The 27,101-nt window shown below is 40.5% G+C and overlaps 1 protein-coding gene across 1 annotated transcript in view; it reads right to left on the reverse strand.

The window, feature by feature from the left end:
• Positions 1-27,101, reverse strand: part of STAT4 (signal transducer and activator of transcription 4) — a gene marked incomplete at both ends in the record, with an annotated part of 86,095 nt that overhangs the window by 22,812 nt on the left and 36,182 nt on the right. Inside the window, 7 exons of the mRNA XM_080933294.1 lie at positions 1,372-1,464; positions 2,272-2,430; positions 4,774-4,925; positions 6,472-6,557; positions 9,008-9,086; positions 12,366-12,458; positions 15,959-16,057. Coding sequence (XP_080789420.1) covers positions 1,372-1,464; positions 2,272-2,430; positions 4,774-4,925; positions 6,472-6,557; positions 9,008-9,086; positions 12,366-12,458; positions 15,959-16,057 — 761 coding nt within the window. The remainder of the gene's footprint in view (positions 1-1,371; positions 1,465-2,271; positions 2,431-4,773; positions 4,926-6,471; positions 6,558-9,007; positions 9,087-12,365; positions 12,459-15,958; positions 16,058-27,101) is intronic.

Raw genomic sequence — 27,101 nt, forward strand, 5'->3', positions numbered from 1 at the left:
CTGCATATCACCCTCCCTAAGGAGCAGGAGAGCATACGACTACAGCAGAGAGAAGCTTTGGGGGGACACCTTGCATGATCTAGCAAGGAAGTGGGTACAATGATCAGGAAAGAAAGATGAGGACCCTGCAGTCAAGTTGAAGAGGAAGATGGGATGGCCAGGCCAGGATAGTGATCTGTCCTCTGGCGTCATTTCAAGCAAGTGCCAAGGGCTACCAGCTCAGCACCTCAGAATGTTTGCTAGACAATCCTTATGTCCTCTTCTTCTCATCAAGAATCTTCAACATCCTTTCATCTACTTGGATGGATGTCCATCACCCCTCACCCTACTTCCCGGGTTACTGACTCCTGGGTTCTACAGAGGCACTGAGGGGGGGAACGAACAAGTTTTGAGAATGAAATATTTTAATGTAACCTAGCCTAGCCCTCTCTGTTTCTGTGTTTGTACCTCGGTGCAAAATTCACTCAGAGGATTTGACTGAGAGGTTTAATGGGGGGGGGATGCAAATTGAAAAGTGCCTTCCCTATAACAACTGGGTTCCAGTGCAGCTATGAGATCTCGAATCCTGCCAAGAGAACCCTTGGTCGCTCTCTCCCATGGGATCCATAGAACCTTACTTTTCCTGAGCTTCCAGAGGCGACCTAGGGATTAGGAATGCACAGCTTTGGGTGGATTTTAAGGCACAATGAAAAAAACCTTTGAAAGCAAGACTGACATTGTCTCAAGTTTACTGGAGAAAACCCTAGTTTTGATTGTTCATATGGATACAAGAATACCAAATATACAAGAAACCACCAGAAATTCTACAGACCCCCCCACATGTCTCTAAACATGGTACTCTGCAAGGATATGCTGAAAGCTGTGGCGTTCAGAGTTTTGTGGGAACCCCAATAAGCCATTTAGCAGGTACTCACAGGGAAAGACTGTACTGCTGCATTTCCTATACATTCAAAGCCTCCCACAGCCTGCCTCCACCCCCCAATCTGGCTTCTCTATTCTATTCCTCCCTGCTCGACTCTTCCAGAACAACTCAAATCCATTTTCTCTGCGTGCTCACTGTCCTGAAATTCTCCCTTCTGTCTTTCCAGAGTTTTCCCCCACACTAACCTTTCCAGCAATCAATCCCAGAGTGCCTGGTATTATGATTGCATACTTTCATGCTAATAACCCTCATGTCTTTATTAATTCCCCATGTTGTCATGCTCTTGACAAGCAAGTTCTCAGCATATATACCATTCTGCCGGGATTTGCAGAGAGTTCAGCCCTGGGCTCCCAGCAGGTGCTCTAAGAGCAGCAGCTTCCAGTAAGGCGCCTTAATTAGCAGTGGCCACAGTGCCATAGACATCAAAGCACAGAGTGTGTTCTGCCTACCTCAGTTTAACAGTGAATTGAATGAGGGTTTTAAGTACCATCGGCCTCTGAGGGTGTGTTGGCATGCACGGCTGTCGTTCAACCACAAATGAGCTAGATAAAAAGGAAATATCATGTGAAAACATGAAAAAAAATATTGACAGAGCAAACCTAGAGAAATAGGATATACTGTCTCCCCTTACAGTCCAAACATTTTACACCTAGGAGATTCTGAAATCCCCACTTTCCTCCAGGCTTGCCAGTGATTTCTCAGATCATTAGTATAAAAATAAAAAATAAAAATAAAAACAAAACAAAAAAAGTCTGAAAATCATCTCTAGTCATTTTTCTTTCCTTTCCTCTCCTCTCTCTCTCTCTCTCTCTCTCTCTCTCTCTCTCTCTCTCTCTCTCTCTCTTGTTGTTGTTTTCAGGACAGGATTTCTCTGTGTTACCCTGGCTGTCCTGGAGGTCTATAGACCAGGCTGCCTCTGCCTCACAAGTTTCAGGATTGAAGGTGTGGAGCACCACCCCTCAGCTAACAACAGTAATTCTTAATTGCTCTAATGGACTCAATACAGGCTTATGTTCATCCTATGTAACAAAAGAGAGATTTAATGTATGTCACTTTGGAGTGAGCATTGGGACTTCTGGTGTGTATTAAAAGCTTCTCGCCCTCATTTTTTTTTTTTTTTTTTTTTGCTACACACTCCAGAAGAAAGAAGTGTTCTTTAAAATGTGTGAAAACTGCATTCAAGCTGGATGGTGTGGGTTATTACTTGATGGAAAACCGAGTCAGCCTCAGGGAGAAGAGGGGGTGGTTAGGAAGCAAAGAGTGGAACTCCCTGGGGTGCTATCCTGACTTCCTGGGGGCAGTCCTCTGCTACATGCTGAGTGAGGTCTACACTCCTAGAATTCACTTACTTCTTGAAAAGGTTGTAGATCAGGAAGGTAGCTCTCTCCAGCAGGTGTGCTCTTTGAGTGGGGATGGGGTCCCCTTCGTAGGTCATTTTGGTAGATTGCTCCTGTAATTTCTCCAGTTGTTGTCTGAGTTGGAAAAGACTCTCTGCCAGTAGGGTAAAGCTATTAAATGGCAAATGAGAGGGTTTTTTTTTCCTTCCCCACTTAGTGATCAAGCTAGTTTTAACAACTGATCTCATTTCATAAATAATAAATGGTTACATGATTGTTTAATTAAAATTATGATTACCTACAGTTATTTTTTCCTAACCCTTTTTTACTGAATATGAATTATGTTAGATATTTTCTAATTTGTGCTTTCAATTTACAGACATGCTTTATGAAATATTGTTAACATCTGGAGCCAAATTCCTTTTAATTGGCCTTTAGATCCTGTTCGGTATGCATATTAAGAATATGGCTCCCACTAAAAGTCAGAGACAGACCAATTTGAAATATAGAGAACAGGACATGAAGAATGTGTAAAATTCATCTCCCTCCCCTCCATACACATTTGCAGCTCCTGAGTGTTAGAGGGAAGTGATGACTTGGTTATTCTGGCACAAGTCAGTGTTTGGAAGCCTTGCTTTGATACTTAGGTGCAACTCTGCCCATTGTGTGCTCAGCATAGCTTAGAAATGGAGGTGAGGGTTAAGTCAGGATAGAGAATTATAGACTGCAAGAGAAAGGGGGGAAAGGGGAAGAGGAAGGGGAAGGGGAGGGGAAGGGGAAGAGGAAGGGGAAGAGGAAGGAGAAGGGGAAGAGGAAGGGGAAGAGGAAGGGGAAGAGGGAGGGGAAGAGGGAGGGGAAGAGGAAGGGGAAGAGGAAGAGAAAGGGAAGAGGAAGGGGAAGAGGAAGGGGAGGGGAAGAGGAGGGGAAGAGGAAGAGAAAGGGAAGAGGAAGGGGAAGAGGAAGGGGAGGGGAAGAGGAGGGGAAGAGGAAGGGGAAGAGGAAGAGAAAGGGAAGAGGAAGGGGAAGAGGAAGGGGAGGGGAAGAGGAGGGGAAGAGGAAGAGGAAGGGGAGGGGAAGGGGAAGAGGAAGAGGAAGGAGAAGGGGAAGAGGAGGGGGAAGAGGAAGAGGAAGAGGAGGGGGAAGGGGAAGAGGAAGAGGAAGGGGAGGGGAAGAGGAAGAGGAAGGGGAAGACAAAGAGGAAGGGGAGGGGAAGAGGAAGAGGAAAGGGAAGAAGAAGGAGGGGAAGAGGAAGGGAAAGAGGAAGGGGAAGAAGGAGGGGAATGGAAAGAGGAAGGGGAAAGGGGAGGGAAAGAGGAAGGATTTATAAATAGAGGAACAGAGCTTCTCCCAAATACACAAAAAGGACCAGGGAGGGAGCTGTGGCCCGGCTAGCTTTCACTGCAGGCCCCATTAATTTGTGGTTTTCATTTCTATCTGTGCTGCTTGTCCTGTTTTCACAGTAGAGTACTTTGGGTTTAGAGAATGGAGGGAGAATCGGTGAGTCTAAAAATGAGCCCACATCTTCACTTCAATTGAGAAGGAAGCCTGAGGCACGGCAAATTTCTGTTTACTTGGATGATCTCTTAGGAAGCAGTTCTCAATGGTAACTGGATGGTTTTTGTTTCTCCTTAACGTTTTCCAAGTGTTCTCCCAGACAGTGGTTTTATTTTTGCAGTTACGAGTCAGAAAAACCTTATCAACATTTTTATCCTTTAATGTAAAAGATGGTACCTACGTTTAACGGCAGATCTGCATGTTAGGTGCCAATACCTTGTACTGACTATTGACTTTTATGTCTCTCGTTATGGTATTAACCGTTCTGTATAGGGTCTTGCTCTGTCGGTCAAGGTGGCCTGGGCTTGCGTGACCCCTCTTCAGGTGTGTGTCACCACACCTAGCTAAACTTACTTTTTAACTGGCCAATAAACATTGTGTATATTTGTAGTTTTATACATGATGTTTTGCTATATTTATATATTGAAGTAATACCAAATCAAAATTTGAAAAAAAGAAAATGCATTATCTCCCACAACCGTCTTTTTGTAAGAACAAAAATTCTATGTAGTAATTTTCAAGTATATAACAAACTGGTAACCACAGATGTATGTATGATAGATTTCCTAAGCTTATTGTTTTCTACTGAAAATTTGCATCTTTGATCAACATCTTTTACAAAATGAATGTCTGAAAATATAAAACTAAACGTTGAGCTTATACCACAGGCCATGCATTCTAAAAGGTTGTTTTTCAGATCTTTGAAATTAATGTTTATTATACTCTTAAAGACATGCAGTGTAGGCTTCCAAACAAAGTCATTTGAGTCTTTTAAGACATCACGTTTGCCTACTGAGCAATTCTAGTATGAGAAATGCTCCCTTTTTCTCCCCAAAGGAGGCAAGCTAAGAGCACGGAGCAGTGTCTCCTTCCTGCTCAGCAGCTCCCAGCAACTCTCACTGAGCAACTGCAGCCATGCTTCCTGTGGCTTTCACAAGAAACTAAAGTCAAACACTTTACCAGTTCTGAAGCTGGTCCAGCCCGTTGTGGAGCGGGCCACCAATGCAGGCAATTTGCTGCCGCTTCTTCCAGTCCTGCAGCTCTTCCAGCAGCATGCTGTTCATGAGCAGGTCTGTCTCGTTCACTATCTGCGTCATCTTACTGAGCGCTTCCTACATACGTGCAAAGAGACCCACAGAACACCGAGTTACAGTTCTGCTTACAAAAGCACGCTGGTCTAAGAGACAAAGAGTCCATTAAAACTACCCGGTTATTTGAAAGTGCCTTCTCAAACAATAAGGCTGAATAATGTGGTGGGAACTGTAGCCACGTTCTCGGGCACTGGCATTCTCGGGTGCCAGTCTAAAGTGTCCGATGGGAACTTCTGTATCAATATTGAATCCATGCTGTCCTAAATATGCATTTGAAAGCCACTTGTAACAGTTGTTTATTTTATTTATCTATATGTGTATTGGGGTTGTGCCTGCAAGTTTGTCCAGCTGATGTGTGTGCAGTGCCTCCTGAAGGCAGAAGAGGTGTTGGATCCTCTAGGAGCGGAGTTTCAGTTGCTTGTGAGCCACCATGTGGGTCCTGGGAATGGATCGTGGGTCCTCCGGAAGATCAGCCTTTTGTTGCTCTTAACCCCTAAGCCAGTGCCTGCTTCTGGTTTTTTGTTTTTTTTTTTGTTTTGTTTTGTTTTTTTGTTTTGTTTTGTTTTGTTTTTTGTTTGTTTGTTTTTGTTTTGTTTGTTTGGTTTTTTTTATGAATGTGATTATCCATCTATTTGCAAAAATACGAATTAAAACTTGGGTCTTTCTGTGTTGCTTTTTTTTTTAGACTTTATGAATAGGGAGGTATAGTAAAATATAACTTTCATAACATACAAACTAGGAGGGAGGCAGGAGTTTCTCTTCAGGTTTTGTGAGTTTGGAAATACATCTAACCTTATTATAATTTAGTTTTTTCATTATATGTAAAAGTGGGTAAGTGGGCTACATTATTTTTCAGAGTTAATTCACTCTTTCCAATTTTGTTTCTCATGCAAAATAAGATGTTGTAACAGATCATCCATAAAAGCCTTACATGTTAGCTTGGACTATCTGCTTATATACATTGCTTGTGTGCTTAAAATCCTACATATACCCAGTTAAGTGATGCGTATATGTTTATTCACCAAAAATGCTCTTTTAGAAATGCACTACTGATTTAATGGTTATTGGTTAGATACCAATTACATTTACTTTTAAAGGTGGGTAGAAAAATTGAAATAGAACTATTTACTGTCTTGAAAATATTTCACTGAGTCAAAAAAAAAAAAAGAGTTTGTTACTAACAAACTATTCTTACGTCTTGAGAGATTTCACAAATAGGACAATATTTAACAATGCCATTCTCAGAATAGAATAAAGAACACTATTAACACTCTTAAGAATTCTTTACTAAAAATGAATAGTATAACCAACTTTAGAACCTTAGCAACCTATGTCTGAAACACTGAAAAATAAGGCTTGGGTATAGCTTCCACCTACGTTAATAATCCCTCCAGCCACCGAATTACACTAATAAGGTTGGGAGGCTGAGGTGGCCATACAAGTCCTGGAAATTCTGCCCTTTCCCATTCAGTATAAATGAAAGGATAAAATCTGAGGCCTTGGTTATGTACGGCGAGGTTTAGGAAAAGAAAGTCGGACAAATGGCAAGTTAAAATTCTTCACCAACCTTTCTCTTGAAGTCCAGACTGTTAAGCATTTCTTGCAGCGTCAAAACTTCCTGGTTCACCAGGATACTGTTCTTGTCACCCTGATCTGCAAAGGGAAGTACAGGAGGTTCAGAATTATCTTTGGGGTGAAACTTTTTATTCCTGAAAGACAAGTCCATTCAATCCACCTCCAGACCAGCCCTGGACAGGACCAGGGGCTTAGGTTGTAAGAGACAAATGGGTTCCGCGTGTTGAGGATGGAGGCCCAATCGAAGAATTTCCTTTTTCTTCCAGAGAGAGTTCCAGACAAACATGCACAAGAGACAGTTGCTAAACTCAGCTCGCCCCTGCCAAACGTTCCTGACCACAGCCTGTATATAGAGGCCACTGCCTCTACAGAGGAACGGTATTTGTGTTGGCAGTTGGATAAGGGAAGGTGAGAGATTTATTTTACTCGTCAGGACTACACTAAGGATAACTTTGCTTGTTTGATATAAGGAAAGGGAGACTTGTTTGTGCTCATGATTAAATCGTTTGACTCATTCTCATGTCTGTTTGTAAGTGCCAGGCCGCCACACAATCCAGGCTGACTTTACACTGGCTGCATAGCAGAGGATGGTCTTGAACCCGAGGTCTTCTTTCTCCCTCTGAAGTACTGGGCTACAGGTATAAGCCACCACCACTGTTTTCAACTCTTTATAGTGCACATAAAAGCTGAAAAATAAATACTGAGGAAACTTAGACAATAAAATGCTACATTCAAAATAATTTTATTGTTTACTATAGCTTGTTATATTGTCATCCTTAAACTTCATTGTTTACATGGAAATTGGAATAAATCTCTCTTCAAAGATGCTTGATAAAATACAGTTTTTCTAGGATCCCTGCTCCCTTTGATAAGTGATTAAACCCAAGTTGTGCTATTTCTTCTAAAAATAAAATTGTACATTTAAATAATCATGAACATTTTACATATTTCATGGTGGTCATGACATCCTGAATATAATAGGAGACTGGCAAACACCTTCTTCAGAAAAGATAAACATTTAAACATTCAACAACAATCACCCACGCTGCCTTCAAGGCATGTGCTAACATTTTAATAAAAGAAGTTCTGTAAAATAAATATTTATATTTGCTTTGTTTTTAAAAACATTTTGAAATAAGAATTTCGAAGTAAGTAAAATTGTGAAAATATTTCAGGGTTCCCATCCTTACTCGTTGTGATGGCTTGAATAGGAATGGTCCCCACAGGCTCATATGTTTTAACGCTTGATTCCCAATTAGTGGAACTGTTTGGAAAGGATTAGAGTGGGGTATGACCTTGTTAAAAGAAGGTGTGTCACTGGGGATGGGCTTTGAAGTTTCAAAAGCTCAGCCAGTCCCAGTGTATTTTTCTCTGCCTAAGGATCAGGATGTAGCTTTCAACTACTGGTCCAGCCCCTGCCTTCATGCCGCCTCCTTCCCACCACAATGAAAATGAACTAAACTTCTGAAACCGTATGATTAAACCACCAATTAAATGCTTTCTTCTAAAAGTTGTCTTGGATGTGCTCTTTACAGCAGTAGAATAGTAAATAAGGCACCTATCTAATATTTTCTGTTGTCTAACACAAGCAGAGTACCACGATCTAAACTATTAAGTCTATATTGGCATGGTCCTGTCAACAATCTAAATAGGACTAATTAGAGTTTCAATGGTTATTCCAGTAACTGGAGCAAAGTTAGACTATCAATCAACTGTTGCTTATACATCTAGGGTCTTATGTTTTCCTTTTCCCCATCTATTTATTAAAAATCATTTAACTATAAACTGTTTAAGTACAGAGTCATATTAATTCAGAATCTTTGTATTTAGTCATTTATTCAGTTATTAATGTTTTAGAAATATTTACAAATAAAAATTTGATTTAAAGTTCTACACACATGAACATATACAAAATGTATAATGCTTTGGAAGATACATTTATAGATACATCTGCTTATGACAAGGGAAAGAAAATACAAGATATTTTAACCTGCTTATCATGAGACTTCATGTAATTTTTATTTTTGCCTAATTTCCAAATTCTCTTCTGTGAAGCATATTTCTACTTTATAATTTTTTGAAAAGTATAAGACTTCATATCATACTTCCTGACCATATTAGGTGATTATTTTTATTCTCATTAGTTGTGCTTAGTTTTTCTTTTGAGGAAGTTTTTTGCTATGTCTCTCCACCTCGAAGAGTTGCGTGTGGGTGCCAGCACACCCCCACCCCTGAGAGCTTAGCTCCCTAGATACTCTTCCTGATAGTGATGGGGGGGATACGTGTTGCAGTGGGTATCATTTCCTATGTAACTTATAATTTTCTTTGAATTGGTTGGTAAATATATGTGTTTAAAACTTACATGAGAGATGGAAAATGCAAAACCGGAAATATTATTTGCCTACATTCCTCAGAAACATGTTGGTAGGAGATTCACATTTGCTTGCAATTTGACCCTTACCAGTGAAGAACCCTAATAATTGTGCTGTTTTTATGTCTTTATTGAGAGTTGCAAAACTGTGACTCACCCATTGTCTGAATTGTTTTATACCTGTAGTCAAACTCATCCTGCAGATCTTCTAAGTATTTGGTGTCTTGCTCTGTCATCTTTATGCAAAAGAAAACATTAAACTATGTTGTAGAACTTAAGCCACAGAAACATCACATGTACACACGAACAAGCATGCCACAGAAACATCACATGTAAACATGAACAATACACTGGGGAATCCAGTCCCCAACAGCACCCTTGACTAAGGAGCCCACACCTCCAAATGGCTAATCCACATGTACGCCATGTCTGAGGAGGCCAAAAGAGGGCATCAGATCCCTACAGCTACAGTAACAGACAGTCGTGAGCTGCTGAGTGGATGCTGCGAGCCAGATTCGGGTCCTCTACAAGAGCACCAACTGCTCTTAGCCACCGAGCCATCTCTCCTAACTTTTTTCTTTCTGCCTACGAAATCTTCCAGCATATTCTTTCTCATTTCTGAGCTAATTACAAGAGCTGCTAATAATATAACTTCATTTACAGGGCCCTTCTGGCCTTCCAGGCTGTCCTGCCCTCTGTACTTAGCAAGAATCAGAGATGTACAGTTTATGACAATTCTGCCAAAATAGGTTTTCTTTCTCTGTCTTAAAATATGCCTGCAGTTTTACTTAATAATTAATTACTGACTTTTTTACTTTTCTTTCCTCCAAAACCCTTAATGTCCCCTAGTCAGTCATAATCAATCAGCATTGAGTTTTGCACGTGGGCTTTTCACATATTCTCTATTGTGTCAGTGCTTGTGAAGAAGATCCACTCTTGGGTTTTGAAGATAAACAGAGGCTTAACAACTGAAGTGGGTGTTGTTTGTGGGGAGGGGCTAGCAGCACAGCTTTGACCTACAAACCAGCCTGCTTCGTCCTGCATTTCCGGAGGTCTCCTCTAAGAAAGTGCATGCTTCCCTTCCTGCATACATTCTTACCATTTAAATTACTAATTGGAAAAATATCATCTCCGGGTCGGTATGAATGTATGCCTCAACTCTGTGGCTTTTAAGTTGTATGGACTTGAGCTGAGATGTGTGCTCCAGCCTCTGTTTTTGTTCTTTGCTCTTGTTTGGCTTTGTTTCTTTGTTTGAGACAGAGCCTCTCTAAGTAGCCCTGGCTAGCCTGGAGCTTGCTATGTAGAACATGCTGGCCTCGATCTCATGGAGAGCATCTGCCTCTGCCTCCTGAGTGCTGGATTCGAGGTGAGCAGCACATTTCACATGCACATGCCCAGTTTATTAAATAGAAGAAGAGGACCTGAATGTTACAAGCATTTTCCTCTTGCCAATCTGCCACAAAAGTGATTTCCGTTTTTCATTTGAGAAAATCGAGGGTCTTAGACACATGGCAAATATGCTCTGTTGAGAACCCAAAGCCATCTTAGATCTAATGTAGCTTCAAATTCCATCCCCTTTACTCCTCTCCAGTGCACCTTCAGTGTTTCCCTTGGATGGTAACTTTCTTAAGAGCAAAGACTGACAAAAGGCCATGGGCTACTAAAAGACAGGGAACTCACATACCTGGAAAAAATGTACAAATATTAAATTTAGTTTTAAAGCAGACGTGTTGTTTTGACCTCAGAATTAAAAGATGTTTTCAGATTATTCTAACCAAGGTGTCAATAAAAATATAATATTAAATCGTTTTTTCAGAAAAATCAATGATAAATGAATTAAAAGGCTTCAGACTGTCTGTCATCAGTTATAGTAAAGTTTTACAAATTATTTTTGCCAAAGATTTGTGACAAAAAGCTCTCATGGTGGTCAGAAATCCTTCTGTGAATGCCACACTCCAGAACACTGGAGAGAAAGGGGGTATAGCCTAATTGGCAAGGTGAACTCATGGACAACTACGCCTCCACTTCAGTGGCATGTCCAGAATTCTGGAATCAGAGCCTCTACCCTGGACTGGGTACAGAGGTCTGGTAAGGGTGTGTTCTCAGGAAGGACCTGCTGAGTCGGGGTAGGGTAGGAAAGGAGCTGAGGGAGTGTGTGCACAGTCCGCCTTGGTCCCATAAGGAACTCGGGAGCGTGATCTGTACCACAGAGCATCAGCTTCAGTGCAGGGCCTGGTGCTTCCTGCACAGCCGATTTCAAAGATGCCCTTAGCAACCAGCATTCACAGATGGTGGCCTGAGGGAAAGATGAGGGCAGAGCTACCAATGGTAAACTTCCGGCCTCAGTGGTGGAGAACTGGCTTAGCATGCACCAGGTGGTTGATAGCACCGTAACACCATCAACAAAAGATACTGGAAACATATATTTAGTTAATGTGTTTAAGTACCCTTATTAGAATCCAGGGTTATAGTAGAAAGTAAGCAACTGCTGTCTACTTTCACACACCATGGGGTCAGTAGAGTCGGTCTAACGTGATAGCACGCTCCGGCACTGCTGTAGGTCCACCTTGCGATTCTGCTTCTTCTTTGTAATGATGGGAGAAGAGGCATGTGTGCTTGTTTTAGTTGTTGTGGAAGATCACTGCAGGTCTAGAAGTTAAAGCTTAGAAGCTTGTTCTGAATACAGTTCAAACCATGTATAGAAAGATTGGTCTTTGTAGTTGATTTAGTTTTAGAGAATTATTAACAAAACAAAAAAAAAAATAACAACAACAACAAAACCCAAGTAAATTGATGCTACATAGGTTTTGGAAAGGAAAATTTGCATTATCTTTACACATGACACAGGGGAAAGTCTGTCCCACTTAAAATTATCTTTTTTAGATCAATGAAAGTAACAAATCTATAATAAGACCAATGGGAGGAGCAACTAAAATGTACTAATAGCAAAGGAAAAAAGCAGACATAAATAATAGATTATTAATAATAAATAATATAAATAACTTATAAAGGACATAAATAATAACTAATTATTAATCAATTGTTAATTATAAATTAACAGGTAAAACAAGCACACATGCCTCTTCTCCCATCATTACAAAGAAGAACAGAATCTCAAGGTGGACCTACAGCAGTGCCGGAGCGTACTATCACGTTAGACCGACTCTACTGACCCCATGAGTATACAAAATTAGTGATTTTAACATAATGGGTTCTACAGATAAAGAATACTAAAAGAATACATGGAGTACAATTAGGGGAAACATACACTTCTTAGGAACTGTAAGTTACCAAACTTACTCTAGAAGACACAGATAATGTAACAGTTTGATATCAGAAGCAAGTTGAGTTTAAAAGTTTCCTCAAAGAAGTCTTTCCCATATAACACAGCATGAGAAAAGCACATGTCCTCTGAGATCTGTCTGCACTGGCCTTCAGCACAGATCAGATAGGCTTTTCTAGACGACTATGTAAGACAGAGCACTTACCCAACTCATCTGTTTGAGACCACTCACCTGCACACTGTTTTTAATGGCAGCCACTTTGTGTTCCACATTTCTCTGTCTTTCTGAAACCGAAGAACTCTGTAAGGATTTCTCCAGAGGTCCCTGGAAAAAGACTGTCTTGCAATTTCACTGTTGTTGACAGAACATGCTTATGGTTATTGTAAAGAACACAGCACTTACATTGACCTGAGCTTTAGATCAGTGTGATACATACTATCCTATGATCATTAGGATCGTGCTGAAAGTATTGGGTGTTTCGGTAAGCAGCAGTTGGTTTGTAACCCACCAGCACAGAATACACAAGGCTCCAGGGCCCACCCCAGAACTAAACCTTATGTTTGACTGTCCTGAACCAACTGACTCAAGACTTTCTCAGAGGCCCCATGAAAAGACAAAACAAACTTAAATTCCACATCCTTGTCCAGAACTGGACTGGGCCAGTCTAGATCTGAAGCCAGTGCTTTAGAGGAGTCAAGGTTGCAGTTTTGGGGTACCTGATTCTTCCCCTTGGACTGTGGCAACTGAGTCTGAGATGTCCCATACACACACACACACACACACACACACACACACACACGTACACACACGTGTGTGTGTGTGTGTGTGATCATAAAATCATCAGCTTTACACAAGACTGCCTGGTCTTAGTTATGCTTTTGTCTTTTTTATTTTTCATCTTTAAAAAGAAAATTTCACCTCCATTTCTCCCACTCAACACCTAACTATTAAGGACCCTTATTTCTGCTGGTTCAGGACAAGTGGTACCTCATCTTGGGTGCCACTTGTCCCCAACAAGTAAAAAGAAAAGAAAGAAAGAAGAAACAGCGGTAGCTGGGACCAGAATATCTGGCACAAACCAATCACTTATGCCAAGGAATGCACTTCACTAAGAACAACATCATGTATATTATTAGGGAGGGGCGGCCAAGGTCACAGAGATCTAAGTCAGATGATGTTAGCAAAGAGAACACAGGATACCTCAGACGGCCTAAAGACAGATAACCACAGTCGAGGGGGGAGAGTTAAGTCCCCAGAAGCCACAGCCTTGACTGCTCTGAAGCACTGGCTCCAGCCTTCCCATCCTTGCAAAGTCCACTACTGTTCAAAGACACAGAACCAAGGATCCCTTTGTCCTTTCATTGGGACCTCTGAGGAAGACTTGGGTCAGTCTGGCTCTGGACACTGTAAAAAATACTACTGGATGTGATGGAGACAATGTTAATCTAAGCAACTAAGCAGATTATAGAACATCAGATATGATTTTTACTTTGATATGGATGTGGGTATATTCTTGTAAGAATGTTAATATGTGCATAGATATTCAGAATTAAGTAGATATGACAGAAACAACACACATACCAAAATTAATGTTGTTACAATTATGAGTCATTTTATGATTTCTAAAAGATTTTATTTCTCTCCTCTCTCCTCTCTCTCTCTCTCTCTCTCTCTCTCTCTCTCTCTCTCTCTCTCTCTCTGTGTGTGTGTGTGTGTGTGTGTGTGTGTTCCATATGTGCATAAATGACATCAGAGGCTAGAGAACCGATACCCTGAAGCTGGAGTTACAGGCAATTGTGAGCTATCCAATGTGGGTGTAAGGAACAGAACTGGGGTTCCCTGGAAGAACACCCTTAACCATGAAAGCCATCTTTCCAGCTCCAAACTTCATGTCTTGAATAACGCTCACGACTTCCTACAGTCTATCCGCATCACTCCTGAACGGCATGTGATTTTAAAATTGTATTATGGGGGCACATGACTGATGGGGTGTTGAACCTGCTGAAATGTGGCTTATTTTTAGTTTAAAGGGAGCTTACCAAAGGAAATGGAAAAATAATTTGGTTATGCAAAAAGGCCGAACAGCTCCTGCAAGCACTGTACCTTGGCCACTCTAATAATCTGACACTGAGTGTGGCCCTTAAACACAAAGTTCTCCAGCTGTCTGGAGATGAGAAAAAGGTGACTAAGCAGTCCCTGTACTGAAGTTAAGCAGAGACCAAGGGTTAGAACAGTTGGTAACTTGGCAATACACATCAGGGCAGTGGTGGGATTGCACTAACTGCACCACACCCTTCAGATTCGCAAAGCCTTTATGAACAGGTCCCTTCATCACATCCTTCCCCATTGTTCCATTATTTGTCTACTTTGCCTGGTCCTTTGTTTAGTGCACTATGCAGTATTATCGTCAGAGTTACTTTGATTAGTTTGCACTTGAATGTTTTCAATTGACTAATATTTGACATCTGGAGAGAACAGAGTGAGAGAAACAGAGACAGAGATGGACAGACAGAGTGGGGAGGAGAGGAGAGAGAGTAATAACTCTCTATGTGACAGGTACAAAATGGATGCCTGTGATTTAGAAACCACGGTATTTAAGTGAAAACAAGGCCATCCTTTATCGTCCAAGAGCAATTTGAGTTTTCAAAACTTCAAGTTCTCCCTAAAACATTCATACCCTAATAGTGACTAAGCCTCAGAAATTCTAACAGTTTAAATATATATGTATATTTATATATAATAGTTTTTATATGTGTGTGTATATATATACTTTTTAGATCTTCATGTATATTTGTATATATTTATATATAATAGTTTATGTGTGTGTGTATATATATATACTTTTTAGATCTTCGTAGGTTGTATTGTTCACTAAAGGGTGGAAAATGTCATTTAGAAAATACATTGTTTTATAATCTTTTCTCTTGATGTAGGATTAACTGAAAACGTATGCTTAGAGACTGCTGGTTCCTCCACTTTCCTTATTGCATTCAGAAGGATACGATAAAATATGATGTGAACTACATTAGGGCAAAGAACAGACAAACAGGTATTTAGGGAGCTTTTGGGGGGGGGTGTTATGCAGTTTACACTGTCTACATTGCTGCTCATCACCAGAGGAAGTCAGAACTGGAACCCAAGCAGGTCAGGAAGCAGGAGCTGATGCAGAGGTCATGGAGGGATGTTACTGGCTTACTTCCCCTGGCTTGCTCAGCCTGCTTTCTTATAGAACCCAGGTCTACCAGCCCAGGGATGGCACCACCCACAATGGGCTGGGCCAGGGATGGCTCCACCCACAATGGGCTGGGCTTTAGGGAGCTTTTCAAAGTCAAAATTTGAGAGTGAGGAGTTCCTGAAGGGTTCAGAAGATTAGCCTGTGAAGATGAACATGCTAGGGAAGCGGAGTCCAAACCACAGTTGAGAATCTAAGATGTGTATTCCCAGATCAATGCCGTAAGACCTTAGGCCAGAATTTAGCCATGAAAACAAAAGGAATAGCCAGTCTGGTGCCACACCTTTGTAATGCCAGCAATGGAGGAAGGATGGAAAATTCACAAGCTCAAGACCAGACCCCATCTTTAAAGATAGGGCAGAGGATGGGAGGTGGAAAGACATGGTAATCATTTCACTGTGAACTAAAGACGTAACTTCTCAAAGATAAGCCTAAGACCTTGAATACTGTGGGGCTGGTGGAGTGACTAACAGCTTCCAATTCTCCAAAAAACTGAACTCAAGGAGAAAGGCAATATCACAGACACGGAACACATTACTTGACAGGCCAGAAACATGGTGGTCAATGCATATGACGAATCAGAAAATGGTACCTGGATAGGCATGTTGGCTGCAGCCAATATTCTCCGCTCTTCCCTTAAGCAATTTGAAATTACCACAGCTACATGCATTGGATTTCCGTGAAACTTTCCCTGAAAGACAGTAAGCAAAAGCAACATGAAAGCTTTGAAAGAGAAGCACATAAATCATAAAGAAATGTCATACTTGAAAACCAATGGTAATCTTCCTATAAACCTATGAAATGATCTGGGATCTGTTCTGGTTGTCTATTTTGCAATGCCATGGAAGCATAGACTCTTAATGAGAGAATATTGCTTTCTTTGCTTTCAGAATTGTTGACAGTTATTCTCTGAACACTTCTTTATGAACACCATGGAGAGTCAGTCTTTTGTTAGGCACTGGGTAGGTTTTAGATATAGGGGTTATTTCCCTGTGAGTCCTGAAGACTCGAGACAGTACTAGCTGTACGCATGGTCGTTCCAGCTTCCAGCTCATAGTCTCTGCCATGACCCACATTGATGACATTCATGCCAACTACCTCATAAATACGTTATACTATGCTCACCTTTGCAGCAATGATCTGACATCGGAGCACAGATTTTATTGACAAGGCTAATGGTGCGCATCTGTCATTGGCAGCCTGTGGTACTATATGAACCATCTGATATATTGCCATAAGTGGACTCATCTACAGTTACCATAGCACTTGGCAGTGAGAGCTCACTCATTTCCCTTCCTTGCAAGCATGGCAATGTCTAGCCTTGATTTGCAGTACTATCCGGAACACCTTCAGATCGCGACGAGACACAGTCAGCTGTGTTAAAACTTCTTTACTAGACTATTCCGAGGCAAGATTAGAAAGAGGCATTGGAGACCAGCACACTAATTGAATCTCTGCCCTCCTTTCTTGGGGAGGTAGATGGCACTGATTTCCGTGAAATAGTCAAAAGGTCAACAACAGAAAAACAAGCAGTCCACAAAGTAGAAAATTAACACCAATCAAAAGTAGATTTTACAGACGGCTAAACCAAAAGATCTCTCTGGGGAGAAAAAAAGAGGGTTGTTGGCTGTAAACCTTATCATGGCTGTGACTTCTGAGGAGTATATGGGATTCTGTCAATTTCGTTTTGTGAAACTGGGGTAAAAAAACTATTTGGATTCCTGTTCTTCCATATTCATTCCTTAAAAATATTTTCCTTCTTTAGGCCAGAACTTTCCAGAAGGAAACAAGTGAACAGTCTGAAACTCAGACAGCAGTTATGAGTGGACTCTGCTCGGTGTGGCGGGGTTGCGTTTCCTGCACGTCTCCATTTCCGTCTACATGAATTTATTCCTGTTAATTTTGACGCCTCTTGTTCTTTTCATATAGTTCGCCTCTAAGTCCCCCGCCACCTCCTCCCAACAAATCTCTTTTTTTCTTTTTTACCTTAATGGCACTAAAACTGTTTCCTTGCTAAGAATGGTTTCTTTTAGGGCTATTTTGCGAGCTCTGTTATTGATGTAAACTGTGAATTTGTCCTTCTGGGATGAAGAGCTCCTCTAAGGCCACAGACACACTGGTGGTGTTTCTGATCTGGGTGCTGTTCACAACATGGCTGTGTGGAGCTGACCTTCATCTTCCTGTGAACACTCACACAGCTTTACCTCTGCTGTCCTCCGTGTCTGTAAGGTAAGTCACACACTCCTCTCCTTTAAGGGCCAGACATCAACACTTTTTTTTGTTAAATAATACACGTTCATTTTCTTCTTTAACACCCTCTAATGTAATGCCTCGTTTTAATATTTGAGACAAAATGTCTTATGAAAAAAGTCAGTTTATCCAGTGCCAAATTACTATTTCATTTTCCTAAGTAGTAAAGATTTGTTCAGTCTCACCTGTGAGTAGTGACTGTGTATAGAGCTCATAGAACAGCAATAAAATGAACCCTGATGTGTGTGCGTGGCATTCTGGTTCTTGCTACGCCAAGAACTTACAAAGGTCCCTGCTCTGCAGTGGCCTTCTGGGGTCTCACAAAGGTCCCCACTCTCTGCAGTGGCCTTCTGGGGTCTCACAAAGGTCCCCACTCTCTGCAGTGGCCTTCTCTGCTCTCACAAAGGTCCCTGCTTTCTCCAGCAGTCTTTCAGAGTCTCGCAAAGGTCCCCACTCTCTGCAGTGACCGTTCACTACCCTAGTGTCAATCGACAGGCGCTGTTAACTGCAGCAAAGTCAGATTTATTGGTCTTTCCCCCAGTGATTTGGATTTTTAGTGATGCACTTAATAAACCTTTCACTAAGTTCCTGTCATGGGGATTTTTTTTCTGTCTTTTTGAGTCTAAAAGAACATTGGGATTGTGGGTTGTAAAAGTTTTTCATGGCTGTGGCTGCTGCTACAATGTATCATGGTGCACACTAGCCAGCACTTCTAGTAGTAAAATGAGGGTAACTTTGTAATAGTGAGAGTTAGAACACAGTAACCCTGATAAGCTAGAGTTGCCTTAATTTCAGTTCCTTGGGAGCTTGTTAGTGATGAACATTTCTCTCCAGCCTCTTGGATGCACAGTCCCAACAATATTCATTGAGAACTAACTGTTTTTGCTCTGCTGGCCCAGTTCTGCCTAAAGCCCATGTTCCCACCAAGGCCTCTTTCTATACTCAGTTCTGTCTTAGAGGTCTGTCTGGTCTGTCATCAGTGCGATCATTGGAGCTATGGGAAACCCTGATCGCAAGCAGAACAGGGTTCTTTGCACATCGATGAAGTTCAGAATCATCTTGTAATATTCCCTGACACCCTCTGTCTCTGTCGCTGCCTCTGCCTCTGCCTCTGTCACTCTCTGTCTCTGTCTCTGTCTCTGTCTCTCTCTCTCTCTCTCTCTCTCTCTCTCTCTCTCTCTCTCTCTCTCTGTGTGTGTGTGTGTGTGTGTGTGTGTGCTTCTTTCTTTTTCTGTTTCTGTGGTCTCTCTTCATTGACAGTTTCAATATTACTAGACTTTTTAGAAAAATTAAACAAGATTTGGCATGTGCATAGTTTTGTTCTAATCTAGTCTTTCTCGTGATAGTTAAAATTCTCTCTACTAAACAGTTTTAATTTTCCCGAGAGATCTGAACTACGTCTGTGAGGGTTCCTTCCAGTTACTCGGTATTTTTTTGATAGGAGGAGAACTGATACCTTTCTCTCAAGCTGATACATGAGAATCTAGTTGAATTTGTGTATTGATTTTGAGTCTAACAAAGTTGCTGGCTCATATAGAGTCTGATGATGTATTTTTATTAATTCTAAATTTTTACCTGTAGATTCTTCTAGATTTTATATATCCATGAATCAGCTCTTACACAGCATTCATAGAACCCCTCTCCTCATCTCAGTTCCTTTCACGTTTGGTTAATTTCCAAATGGGGCATTTTCTTCTAGTTTTCCTTTAAAAAATGACTTCTAATATAGTTTAATTATATCACAAAGAGGTTCCCAATGACATAAGTCACTAAGTTTGTTGATATTTGCTTTGTGACCCAGAATTCAGATAACTTGTATTACTTGTAAAAGTTTCATGTTAACTTGCAGGGAATGAGCGCTCTGTCGTTGGTGGTACAAGCAATTTATTCAAATTTATTGAGTCTGGTGTTATTTTGTATACATTTCTGCCTTCTTGCTGCTTTGTTTTAACTATTGACTTTATAAGTCAGTGGAAAAATTACGTTAAAAGCAACTTTGTAAGTTTTGTTCTGTTTCTCATAGAAATATTTAGATCTATACTTCTTGAGATTAAAGCCCCCTGGGGGGCTGGAGGGATGGCTCAATGGTTAAGAGCACTGACTACTCTTCCAGAGGTTCTGAGTTTAATTCCCAGAAACCACATGGTGGCTCACAACCATCTGTAATGGGATCTGATGCCCTCTTCTGATGTGTCTGAAGACAGCTTCAGTGAACAGAGATTAAAGCCCTTCATGGCTATGAGCTGAACTTTATTTCCAGTAACAATTTTTACCCTAAAGCAAGATGATTAACTCTGGCATATCGCTTTTTAGTCAGGTATACATTTTATCTTATTTCAAGAACTCTGTTTCAAAGTGGATATAGATAATTGAGTACCGGTATTATACATATATCAAAGGGTCAATACATAATAGACATGGTTAACACAATCCTAAAACTTCTTTGCTTATTTAGAATTAACTTTTTTGAATCTCATTTATACTCAGATAAAGCATTGTCCCGTGGGATGTGGGGATGTCAGCAATGAATCTCAAGGGCACAGCTACCCTCTCCTCTCTGTAAGGCTTCATACTCGAACTTTTTGCCAGAAGTTCTCAGTAGCAGGTCTTCAGACATGGACCAGCCTTCACATCCTTTCTGGAATGGCCAGCTGGTTTGCTGACTGCTGGTTTGCTGACTGCTGGTTTGCTGACTGCTGGTTTGCTGACTGCTGGTTTGCTGACTGACACACTAAGAGTGTGTCTGGTGGTCAAGTCATAGTCATGATTAGCAACCACATCACTACACACTAAATGTCCTTACTCATCTACTACCATGGTCTACATTCAGCGATACCACCATTTATGACTGTTTCGCCTGAATGCATGTATATGTACTTTGTGAGTGCCCGGGGACAGCAGAAGTCAGAAGAGAGCATCAGATCCCTGAAACTGGAATTGCAGATTGCTGTGAGTCACCATGTGAGTGAATACTAGGAATTCAACCTGGGTTCTCTGAAAGAGCAGCAAATGGTCTTAACATTTTAGCCATCTCTCTATCCCTATTCTTCTTAGATATTGTTGTGCAGTTTTAAAGTAGTATAGGGCAACTGTCTTAATCAACGGATGCAAGGAGACTGTGATATGTTGCTTTTCATGATCTGAATCTTACAGCCTTTAAAGATTTTCTATTTTTCAGATTACCAGAAGTGCAGACAATGTTATGTCTTACAAATCAGCCTCCCACCTTCTAGCATGACCTATGTGGTTAAACACATATTTTCACTTTTCTGCTGTGTGATTGTCCTGGGGGTGAAGTGCATTCTACTCAGCCAGCAGGACTTTTCTGATGCAGAGATGTGCATCTAATGGTGTTGCTGCTGTCCAAGGCAGGATTCGTTTAGTTCATCCTCTAACTGTCCTGGGGACTCTTTCATCTCTTCTTAGGAGTTTGGTCCTTTCTCTTACTGCTATTCCTCTGTATGTGGTAGGCAAGCACTACATCATGAAGTTAGCCATAGACAATAACATATCTCCTTGTGGGTAAATTCCTTTTATACACCCTGTAAAGCACATGTTGTTACTTTCTGAGAAAATACAAAACTAGATCACTTAACCGGTAACAAATGTGTATTAGACAAACGTGTTCTTGACTCATTCTGTATACATAGCTATTTGTTTGAACTATAAATTGTAGTGTTGAATTTTGATGACATTTTAAACAGCAATTAAACAAATGTGTTATTGCAAAAGAGTACATAACTCACATGAAGTGACAGCCACATGAATAGCTATGACCTGATTTCACATCACACAATATGACAGCGACATAGGGAAAGCCACATAGCAACAGCAATTAAGAGGTGTCAAAATAAGATGCATTCTGATTAAGAGGGCGGGATTTCAGCCACTGTTGGCGGGTTTGCGAATCACCCAGAAGTTTTGGAAGACAGGTTGATAATGTCTTATAAATAAATTCTCTCTTGTCATGGGTTCCATCAACCACCCTTAGTACTTACCTAAAGAAGCTGGAATCTTATTCATATGTAAGCATCATCTATACATTAGAAGTTTATAATAGTTAGATTAATAATTATTAATATTTAGAAGCCACAAACATGTCCTTCAGGTGGAGAATTGGTCAAGTAAACTGTTGTACATACAGATAAGACATTATTATTTAGTATTAAGAAGAAATGAGTTACCAAACTATGAAGATAAAATAAACTTATGCACTGCTGAGAAATATGTCAGCCTATAAGGGTATAATAACATATTCCAGTTTTATAATTTCAGAAAAACTTAAAACTGGGAGGCAAAGACCTAGGTAGGCAGCTCAGTTAAGTGCTTGTCACTCAAGGTTGAGTTCAGTGCCATTAGAAATGCTTAGCATGGTGGAATGCATTTGTAATGACTTCACTGTAGGACATCTAGGTGGGTCCTGATGCCCACTGGCCTACCAGCCTCGATGACTGGAAAGTTCCAAGTTCAGAAAAGACCCTGTCTTAAAAAAAAATTAGGCAGAGAACAACAGAGGAAGATACCCAGCTAGTATTAACCTCTGACCTTTACATTCATGTGCACCCATATGAACACATATACAAAGCTCTCTCTCGAGCGTGCGTGCACACACACACACACACACACACAGAGCAGGAAGATAGTAAAAACTAGTCAGTGGTTGTCTGAGGCTTGGATATGGGGAGCCATGAAACTGTCTTGTGTAATGTTACTGTGCCAGATACATGACATCATTCCATAGACCTGTAGAATTCTAATGTAAGAGATCTTAGTTAACAATACTCTATTGTAGGTTTATGTTAAGGTGATTGGACAGTAAAGAGGTAGGCGGGGAAAGGTCTAGGAAGGCAGAAGAGGAGGAGTAGGCAAATATTGACGGAGGAGAAGATGGAGGCAGACGTGTATGTTTCTCTCGGTGCATCTCTAGCTTGATGAGGTCATGATTATTTCTAAGGGTTTCTATGGGTCTATTTATATCATATAGATGGCAGTTTATATCTTTGTCTGTTGGTTGTAAGCTTATTGTGTAGAGGGTTTGTAGATTGAGAATTTAACATATAGGCCTGTTTGATAAGATGACGGTTGTGAGTCGTGTTTGTACCAGGAAGTGGAGGAAGGAAACAGGCCGGGGTGGTTGTGTCCACCCGGGACAGAAGCAGCAGGCGGTGGAGTGAACCATGACTGAGTTCTTAGAGGCGGCATAGAGCGCCTGGTTAGAGGTCCCCACCCGGCCGGGGGCCGGCAAACCGTAGGATAGAAGGTTGAGCCTGTTTTCAACATTTACCACAACACTATCAGCTCATCAGTTGTGACAAATGTACCATGTTAACACAATACTTAAGAGACTGGTAAGAGAGAAGGCAGCGGGCTAGGGATGTATGTGAGAACTTCATACTTTCCTCTCAGTTTTTAAGGAAGTGCAAGACTTCCTTAGAAGTGTTTTATTGATGTGACATTTTTCCCTACCTCCTTAAGCCATCCTTTGCTAAAAATGAGTGAAGTAGAATGCAGAAGTTCCCCAGGTCAAGTTAGACTCACATTTGTCTGTCTGTCTGTCTGTGTCTGCCTGCCTGTCTGCCTGCCTGCTTGCTTGGGATTCTTCAAGACACCGTCTGGACAGAGCATAGGATGGTCTTACATGCACTGTGCAGCTGTGGATGGCCTGGAACTTTAGATCCTCTGGTTTCTCTGTCTCTGGGGTGCTAGGCTTTCAGGTGCATGCTACCAAGCCCAGCACAAAGCTGGCTTTGAAAATAGAAGGGAGAGGTGTAGGTTCTCAAAGGCTTTTGCTTTGTGCTTTGTTTTGCTTTGTTTTGCTTTCAGATAGTCTCATTATGAGCCTCAGCTAGCCTGAGACTCACTATTAGATCAGGCTAGCCTCAAACTCAAAGATCCCACCTGCCTCTGCCTTGTGTTGGGACTCAAAGCATTTGTTCTTACATGCAGCTTCCAGAATGTTTACATTTTTAATGCCTTACATTCATGCCAATACCAACACACTTTAACTAACTAAACCTCAGCTGCAAGTGTGTGTGTGTGTAATGTATATTTTTGAAGCAAATGCTTTTTTGCTTGTTTGCTTGTTTTCCCCAATGTTTTTTAATTAGCATATATCTATTTATCAATGGATTTTATCACATTTTTCATACATTAATAAAAGCATGTTGGTCATAGGGACCCCTTATTTCCCTCTCTTGGTCCCTTCCCACGCATCCGACTTTTGTGGTTTACATGATGCATGTGCTTTGTCAGGAACTTAGTCCCAGGAATGAAACAATGAAACAAGGCACCAAGGCACCCTTGAGGGCAGTTCACCTGAGACAGTTACTCTGCCCAGGTCTGCACAGCCGGGGGACCTGATTCTGTGCCTCAGATGTTAACTTTGTTACTTAAGGTGAATTGCTTTTTGGTCTTCATTGCTTCAGTTGCCCTATTAGTTGAGAGAATACTTGTGTCGCCATTGTGAGGAGCATGCCACAACTGGGAATGACCTTTGTAACTTGTAAAGCACTCTAAATAACAGAGTTTCTCTGTTGCTTCAAAAATAGGCTAGGAGTTTTGGACTTCATACACATAAATCATCAAAAAAAAAAAAAAAAAAAAAAAAAAAAAAAAACAACCAGAAAGTATTCTTAACTAACAGAAATCATCAAAACTGATTATGTAGCCAATGAAATACGAATGATTTGTGTTCTGGTAAAATATAAAATATAAAACTACCAACATAAGAGAAGCTGCAGAAAACTTTAGACTGTGCTTTCTAAATAAACAACAGTGGAACTTTCATGGCATCTTGAAGATTCACAAGAAAGGCACCAAAAGCAACTCTGAATCAAATAATTAGCTCTCAGCATTGTAGCTGTTAGCAAAGTTGTCATTAAGGGCTACATTTTCCTGCATAGAAAGGCAGAAGAGCAAGTGCCAAGCTCTCTTCTATGATGACCTTTGACAATGAAATCAAAATGGATATTTTCACTTTGACTTCAAATTTTTTGCTATTAGAATGTCTTTTGACTGCAGACAGTGAAGACACATCCCCCTCCTGGTCTCTCTCTTCTATGCTATTGGAATAGAGAAGGGAGTGGTGGTACCATCTGTTGAGAGAAAACGGGCTAGGTCCCTCGCTTCTCAGAAGTCCACGACCTCAAACGTGGTTTTTACTGGGTTTTGTTTCTTGAAGTCATGAGGATCAAACTCAAGGTGTCACTCAGGCTAAGCATTTTGTGACAGAGCTCACTGCTAGCCCTAGTCTTTCTTTTTCCTTCTTTTTAAGTATTCCAATTTCACATGATAAGCTCCACTTACTACTGGCTGGCATTTGTAATCGCGATTTATAGGGCAGCTGTAGGGTTAGCAAAATGGTCAGCACAAATAGGAAATGTCTTCCCTCCAGAGATTCTCATACCTTCCTTCTTAAGGTAATGGCAGTCCCATTGCAACATGGAATTGCAAATCTATGTTAAATGTTGTACTAACAGTCTGAAGATTAAGCTTCCTTTTTCTGTGAATAAAAAATGTTAATGTTTGTCAAAAAGGAATGCCTTTTAAATAGTTAAACATATCTTGGTTTTATGATTGAAGCTAAATAGAAGTAATGAAATATATACACACACACACATATATATACATTATGCATATGATATACATATAATATATAATGTAAGAACACTTATATGATTTAAATTTTTAAACATATATTGGAAAGGGAAGTGTTAGGAAAGCAAAACTTGTTTAAATTGATGTAAACATCACACAAAGGCTCTAAGTATTGAAGTGTCACATGGTACTACAAACACTGCATAGTTTTCATATGTCTATAAATCATTTGAAAACATTTTTAAGAAATTAATAACAAATACAAGAAAAATACAGGTCTTCTATGAATTAAGATAGAATCCTAATAAAAATATTAAAGTTTGAGAAGGAATAAATTACAGACATTAATTCCCTATTGTAAGATAGTATCATCAAAATAGAGGGCGGAGGTGACAGAGAGAGACAGAGAGAGACAGAGAGACACAGAGAGACACAGAGACACACAGAGACACACAGAGACACACACACAGAGAGAGAGATTTATAATTGAGGCTATAGTCCCAAGAGTTGCTTTAGAGTATTTGAGGTTGAAAAAACAATTTAATGAAGTGATCCTAAAATTTACACAAAAGAAATGCCTAAAAGTAGCCAAGAAAATTATTAAAACTTGAACTTTTCAGTACTTGAAACAGATCCCAATTTTTTTTTTTTGTATTGTTTCTTTTAAATCTTACAACTGTCTGCTGCCGTCCAGGTTCCTAGATAAGTGAGCCGTGGTAGAGGCGTAGTGCACCGTTAGACACGGACCCTGGTGTTACACTACTCTTAACAATACAGTCCTACGTTCACTGTTTCCACGCCGAGGGGAGATGTCTGCCGTGAGATTCTGACATGCACCATAAATACATTATACCATATTGACAATAATCAGGTGTATTGGTTAGCAGAGCACGGGAAATGAACAAAAACTAGCTAAAGGTAGTGTTTCCATACAAGTAAATAAAAAGAGTCAGATGTGACAGCACACACTCCTGTAATCCCATAATTAGGAGGGTTGAGGCAGGAAGACAGGAAGTTCAGGTCCACCTGACTTACACAGTAAGACCTTGTCTCTAAACAAAGCAGACAGACAACATTCACCACTTGCTTGTTTACAATCAGTTCCGAGGAAACACAAGGCTTCTATGTACAGTTTCATATCAATTAAGACACTTTAAAAAATTATAATTCACAGTAATGTGTATAATTTAAAGATTGGAGAGACCTTTTAAAACCAAGATGTTCTCAGAGATGGTGCAAAAGACTTTTCATAGGTTGAAAAGGGGGTTGATGTGGAAAATAATGAAATCAAAAGACATATGATAGACTAAGGGACTATTATCTCATATGAATCATTAATACGTGAAAAGATGTTTTTAATCTTTCAAAAATCCTTGAATATATATAAAAATCTCTTGAAGCTGACAGAAAACCTGGTAGAAAAGATTACGGAATTCACCAGAGTACAACCAAGTGTGGGAATGAATGCTCAGCTTTAAATTCAGGAAAGAGAAAAAGAAATCATTCCCAAAATCACATTGGCAAAATTGAAAGATAATAACGTCAACTGTAGTTGGAGCCAGCAAGGAGGGCCAGTGAGTAATGGCTGCCAAGCCTGACGACCTGGATTCCGTCCCCAGAACCTACGCGGTACGAGAGAACTAATTTCCACAGATGGGCTCTGGGATGCAAACGTGTGCACGCACGCGTGCGCGCACACACACACACACACACACACACACACACACACACGCACATGCACATGCATGCACACATACATAGACACATGCACACACATATATAATATTACATTATATATTTCATGTTATATTATGTACAGATATAATGTAAAATATATATACAGCTATACTTAATGAAAATACACATCTTTCTCATTTGGCTGATGAATT

This window comes from Micromys minutus (genome assembly GCF_963924665.1).
Source record: "Micromys minutus genome assembly, chromosome: 19".
Lineage (NCBI taxonomy): Eukaryota > Metazoa > Chordata > Mammalia > Rodentia > Muridae > Micromys > Micromys minutus.